Source organism: Rhineura floridana, chromosome 10, assembly GCF_030035675.1.
Source record: "Rhineura floridana isolate rRhiFlo1 chromosome 10, rRhiFlo1.hap2, whole genome shotgun sequence".
NCBI classification, from domain to species: Eukaryota; Metazoa; Chordata; class Lepidosauria; order Squamata; family Rhineuridae; genus Rhineura; species Rhineura floridana.
Genome location: NC_084489.1, coordinates 58,857,464 through 58,863,463, shown reverse-complemented (window position 1 = coordinate 58,863,463; position 6,000 = coordinate 58,857,464). Strand labels below are relative to the sequence as shown.

General features: G+C 46.1%; 1 protein-coding gene across 2 annotated transcripts in view; it reads left to right on the top strand.

Annotated features, from left to right (window-relative positions):
- Positions 1–484: 484 nt before the first annotated feature.
- Positions 485–6,000, top strand: part of ST8SIA6 (ST8 alpha-N-acetyl-neuraminide alpha-2,8-sialyltransferase 6) — a 62,245-nt gene continuing 56,729 nt past the window's right edge. The window contains exons 1-2 of one of the 2 annotated variants that reach the window (XM_061587147.1): positions 485–991; positions 1,308–1,421. In XM_061587147.1, the coding sequence (XP_061443131.1) occupies positions 897–991; positions 1,308–1,421 (209 nt within the window). In that variant the 5' untranslated portion in view covers positions 485–896. The remainder of the gene's footprint in view (positions 992–1,307; positions 1,422–6,000) is intronic. The other variant, XM_061587145.1, reaches the window with a different exon arrangement.

Sequence of the window (6,000 nt, the reverse complement as noted above, 5' to 3'; positions counted from 1 at the left end):
TTTCCAACTTAATAATATCCTTCTGGATGTGAGGCGACCAGAACCGTACACAACATTCCAAGCGCCGTCCCACCACGGAGAGAGAAAGGTTTGGCAGATCCTCCCCCAGTGCTGTGACCCTGATCTAAATCCCAACCCCGGCTCAAACAGCTGCTTTGAACCAGAGAAAAAGCGATGGATCACCCAGGTCCCGGCTAATTTGGCTCTCAGAAGAAAGCTGGAACCAGACGCTTCACCGAAACATAGCGGCTCGACTGATGGTCTCTGCACATGCCCAGAGGCACAGGCTCAGAGAGGCAAGCGTTTCCGAGCCTGTTGCTAAGAGGCCCAGCCCCCATCTCCCCAAGGTACAGGTCTCTTCCCTCCTCCCCTCATAACCTTCCCCATCCCTTCTCTCCCGTTGTCGCCTCCGCTCCTGCCTACGCGCAAAGCGCAAACCAGCTGGCAAGCAGCCTCTGCCGAGTGAGACAAACAGAGACCTGCACGCCCCAAGGCTGCAGATGGCCGCCGAGGGGACGCGCTCCTAGGGCTGGGATGAGGCGCCTCCGGCGTTCCGCTCCCAATCTGCTTCGGCAGACCCGGAGGAGGCGAAGCTGATGTCAGGAGCCGCCGGAGGGGGTTGGCGGCGGCGGCAGCGCCGGAGCTGGAGCGACTGCGGGCGGAGCGGAGAGGCAGAAGCGAGGGAGGGCGCGTGAGAAGAGCGAGTCGAGCCTGGGCTGGCCATCGCCGCCCCTCCTTTGCCCGCCCGCCCGCCCGCCCGGGTCCTGACGGGGTCGCCTTCGCTGCAGTGGGAGGCGGGCTGGGGGTGGGGGGCGCGGGTGCTGCTGCTGCTCCTCCTCCTCCTGCTGGAGCTGTCGGAGTGAGCGGCTGTGGCCAGGCGCTTTCCCACCGCCGCGATGCGGGCGATCATAGCCCTGGCGGCTCTGCTCAGCAGCCTGCTCCTCTTCCTGTGCCTCGCGTGGCTTTCCGGCGAGGGCTCTGGCAGTGCCAGGTGCTTGGGCGGCCGGGTGTGTGTGGACGGAGAGGGGGGAGAGAAGAGTGAGATTTCGGGAGGGGGAGGGGGAGGTGGGGCAAGGTGGTGTTGGGGGGTGGGGAGCCCCGCTGAGCCAGGGGCTCTCCAAGCTCCGGCTGCGCGGAGGATGCTCTGGGAGAAAGGAGCCTTCCTGAAACCCAGGCTGCGCTCTGGAAAAGCCAGAGCCGTTGGCTTCGTGGCGTGGACCTGCCTGGTCTGGGTCACGGCTTTTCTTTGGTTCCATGGATACTCTTGGTTGGGCAACTTTGGTTTCTCTTCCTTGCTTGCCGGCCAGGAGTTGGGAGAAGAAGGAGGGCAGAGCGTCGACGGATGGCACCCCCCGAGTGCTGAGATCTCTCCGATTGCCTTCGGCATCTGCCCAGCTTGCTCCTCAGCTGGTCACCAACAGGTACAGCTTGTGTGTTGTGGTCCCGGTCCAAACTCTGTGGAAACGCCTCCTACCTCCTCCTCGTCTGTATTCTGTTGGACCAAGAAGGGATAAGGATGCATTCAGCTAAATCCTACTTAGAGTAGACACATTGAAACGAATGAATCAAAGGCACTCACTTCCATTAACTTCAATAGGTCTGCTCAGAGTAGGACTAGTGTTGAATACCACCCATAGCGTCTCTGGTCTTGCATGACAAGGGCTGCCCCCTAAACATCTGGATTGTGGACCTGTGGTGCTCCAAGAGGGGCTGATTATCTTCTAAGCTCTCACCAACTTGTGACATTTTGGTGAGTCCCTAATAAAAGTATTATCCTACCATCGGTTTTGGATTCCCCCCCCCATCCATCCCAATAGACCAAGGCATGGTAACTTTACCTATGGTTTTTACAAAACATTGTGCCTGTGATGTGCCTATTGGCTTCACAAACAGCAGTGCAAAGATTGTTGGTAGTTGATCTTATTACTGTAATTGTTTTAAAGTGTATGGTACAATAGCAATGGACATAGCACAAATAATCATTCATAGATAGGTTCCAAATTTGTAACTATGGGAGAAAAATCATATTCCTTCCCAGGAAAAATGAAATCAGAATTGTTTCACGTTTAGGCTAGCAGAGGAGCCATAATGCTAAACCAGCTTGGAAGATTTTCTACACCCACTTTTGTTGTCTTGCCTTATCCATCACTTTGCTTCCCTTCAGTCCTTTCTATCGCTGTGAGTCACCATCCTTGAGCTTAGCAGTTACTCTTCCTTTTCCAAATACTTTAGCTGTGATCCATGAGACCATGGTAATTTTTTGAGAAGTTTCTTGTCAGTAACACCCTCTTCCCCTCAACCTCAGGACCCTGTGCTCATTAAACTCCCCCAACTTAAAAAGCAAAAACAGTTTCATGATTTGCTGTGACAACTTTCTGAACATGAAATATCAGCAGAGCAGATGTTCAGTTTCAAACAATTTGACATTTGAAAAGCTCTCAGACCCAATTCCTGCCTATTGTTGAATCTAAGGAGTTCATGGCTTCAGTCCCTGGGAGTAAACCCCACTGAATCCAATGGGACTTACTTTTGAGTAGACATGTTTATGGTTGCACTGTAAATAGCCAGTGGGGTTCAAGATTAAGAGGTAGATTCAGAAAATGGGGAGAACAATCAGATCAAAGACACGTTTAAAGACATTTTTGTTTTGACAGGCTTTTCCAACTGGATGAACACACACACACATTTAGGTATCTAACTTGGATGTTTATATTGTTTTTAAACCTTTCTTTAGTCATTTTTAATTGTATGATTGTAAATCTCCTTGAGACTTCTGTGAAAGTTGTTTCAGTGATGATGATGATGGTGTGCATATACATCCCTTAGGACCTCAATTTGGGGTGTGTGTGTTTCTTTTCTTTCTTTTTATGCCCTTTCATATTCCTCTGCCTCCACACCCCTTCTCTTCCTTTAGTCTGTCCTTTCCATCCAGCTTCGTGTGTTGACTGTGAAGCCAAACTACATGTAAAGATCTGAGAGAGGATAAAGCCTCATTCACATGACCATTTTACTGGTGGATTTGTACTTGTCCCATCCATGTTGTGAATGGATTGATCTGAGCCCTTGCACCAAAGAAGATATATTCCCTATTTGCCCTGTTCCATTGGGGTTCTAGGCAAAGCTCAAAGATGATCAGTGGGAGCAGTGAGGAGCAAGAGGAAGGCTAACAGGTATCTGGGCTCAAGTAGCTGGATAGCAGGTACCATGGCAGCTGAGAGCAGATTACGAAGCCCATAGGCAGAATTGGTACAACCAGAGACCTTATAAGTGCCAAGTCCTTACAGCGTGGAGCTGATGTACATCCCAAACTCCATCCCTCAATCAAGGGCTAAAGAGAATGCAAGGGGCACTGATCTGCTTTGGAGCCTTGCACTGTACCACTGAATGAGCTCACATTGTGCTTTCTGTTATTTCAAACTCCTCTTAGATAGGAATTAATGTCCATAGGTGGATGGTGCACTTATGTAGCAGCAGGTTCAGACTGCACACCCACGAGTTCTGAATCCTTGGTTCTGAATGGCTGGTAACATTTTCTCATCCTCAAGCAGGTCTGCAATTCTTCTTCCCCAGTATTTTGGGTGGGCTTGGGGATTGTCTTGTATATTTATTTAGCATTATATTTATATCCCACCTTTCCTGCAAGGAGTTCATGCGGCATACACGGTTCTCTCTCCCCCCATTCTATCCTCATAACAACTCTGTGATGTGGGTTTGGCTGAGAGATGGTCATTGTTCCAAGGTCACCCAGTGAGCTTCACAACTGAATTGGGATTTGAACCCAGATTTCCCAGGTCCTAGTCCAACACTCTAGCCAACATGGTGGCACTCGATTAATGATGCCATGTTGGGGAGAATTCCATCATGGTGTTGGCACTCAATTCCATGTACGATGGAATTCTCCCCAACATGACATTATAAATTGAGCACCAGCATGGTGTAGTGCAGTGGTTCCCAAACATATTTCATTATGACCACTTAAAATTGCTGATGATTGTTGTGGACCACCTAATGATTTTTCTGCTTGTTGTAGTAATTATAATGTGCTGTGCTTGTTACTGTATGATTTTTAATGGTACTGTTACAGATATGCTGCAGACCACCTGAATGAAGCTGGTGGGCAACTGGTGGTCCATGGACCACAGTTTGGGAACCCCTGGTGTAGTGGCTAATGTGTTGGACTAGGACCTGGGAGACCAGAGCTCAGTCCTGACTCAGGCATGAAGTTTGGACTGCATGGTTTTTAAGTCTTACATGAGGGAGACTCAATCTTCCCATGTATTTCCTCAACTGATATGCACCTTTTGGGAGTATTTTTTCAGCATTCAGCTGACACTTTTATAACACTAATACCCTTGGTTCTACAGCCCTGCCAATATCAAAGAAGCCTTCCTATCTAGACTTTGAGGCAAATTAAGGGTACAAGTGGAGGCTTTAAGAGTCTTGTTCCATTATAATTAATAAAAAATTTGCCAGGTTAAGATGAACAGTGATCTTGTTTTTATGCCACAGAACAGAACATTATTTTGCTCTGTTAAAACTCCTTTATGGTAAGATATTTATTTTCCATGCCCCCTTTGGCCTTCTGTTACTCTTGTGTTTTGTCAAAGTACTCTATGGTTCAGAGCAGTGAAGAAGTGATAATATTTATTTCACTCTGCATGGCAATATTCAGCATTTGCAGCACTTCTGTAGAACACTACGTGCAACTACTAGGGCAATAATTGCTGATACATTTACATAAAGCTCCCTCTGGCTTTTTAAAAATGTTGCTTTAATTTGCTTACATCTAATGTATAATTGTGTGGGTGCAATGATAAGAAAATACTTTGCACAAAAAACAACAGCAGGAATAGCAACAGCAAACAAAAGCCTTTCCTGGTGAACATTTTCCTGTCAGGCTACCAGGTGCAGAACAGTAGGACACATAAACAGGTGAGGTGCCTCTTATGGTCACCTTCTCAAACATGCGTGACTCTATGGTCGGTTTCCATAGAAGTTTGTAAAGTGCATTTTGTAGGAACAGCAGTCAAGCAACGGCAAGAGATGTTAATCAATTAAGGAGATAAAGGAGCTGTTTGTCTTGATGAAACAGTACATTGATATAATGTACTAGAGATCTCTGACTAACAATTATGGGTGCTAATGATTCCAGTTCTGGTGTACAAAGCCCTATACAGCTTGTGACCAGGATACCTGAGGAGGTCCTTTCTGCACAACATAGGAAGTGAACCATAAATGTAGTGGCACCTACCCATTGGAATTCTATCCCCAGACAGGCGCCATCTCTGTTATCTTTTTGGCACCTACTGAAGAGCTTCCTCTTTCAACAAGCCTTTTAAGTAGAGACCTTATCCCAGTCTGCATCTATGTTGGAATTGCTTTTTAAGATGTTTTTAAAGCTTTTTTAAAAAATAAAATGTTTTTAAAGCTTTTTTTTAAAGATGTTTTTAAAGATGTTCTGTTTTAATATGTTTTAAAGGATGTTTTGTTGTAATATGTTTTAAAGTCTGTTTTTATGATCTTTTAGAGTGTTTTCAGTGTTTTTATTTGCTGCCCTGGGCTCTTGCTGGGAAGAATGACGAGATATAAATCTAATAAATACATACATTTTTTAAAAAAAATGTTTTTAAAGATCTTTTGTTTTAATGTATTTTAAAGTCTGTTTTTATGATGTTTTAAAGTGTTTTAGTGCTTTTGTTTGCTATCCTGGGCTCCTGCTGGAGGAAGGGTGGGATATAAATCAAATAATTCTTAAATAAATAAATAAACAGACAAACAAACAAACAAATAAAGATAAAGGTTCATGTGGAATTCTCTTCACCATTCATCCAGCCAACAGCATACAGCCCATCCTATTTCTAGGCCCTGGTTAAACAGTCTCTTCCCTTCTCCTTCCTGTTTCCTAGTCTCTACCCCTATTGTTCCCCTGTACCCAATTCATCCTGTGCCCACTTCTGCCCTGAGGCCCAATTTCTTCACTTCATGTCTACCTTCTTGCTC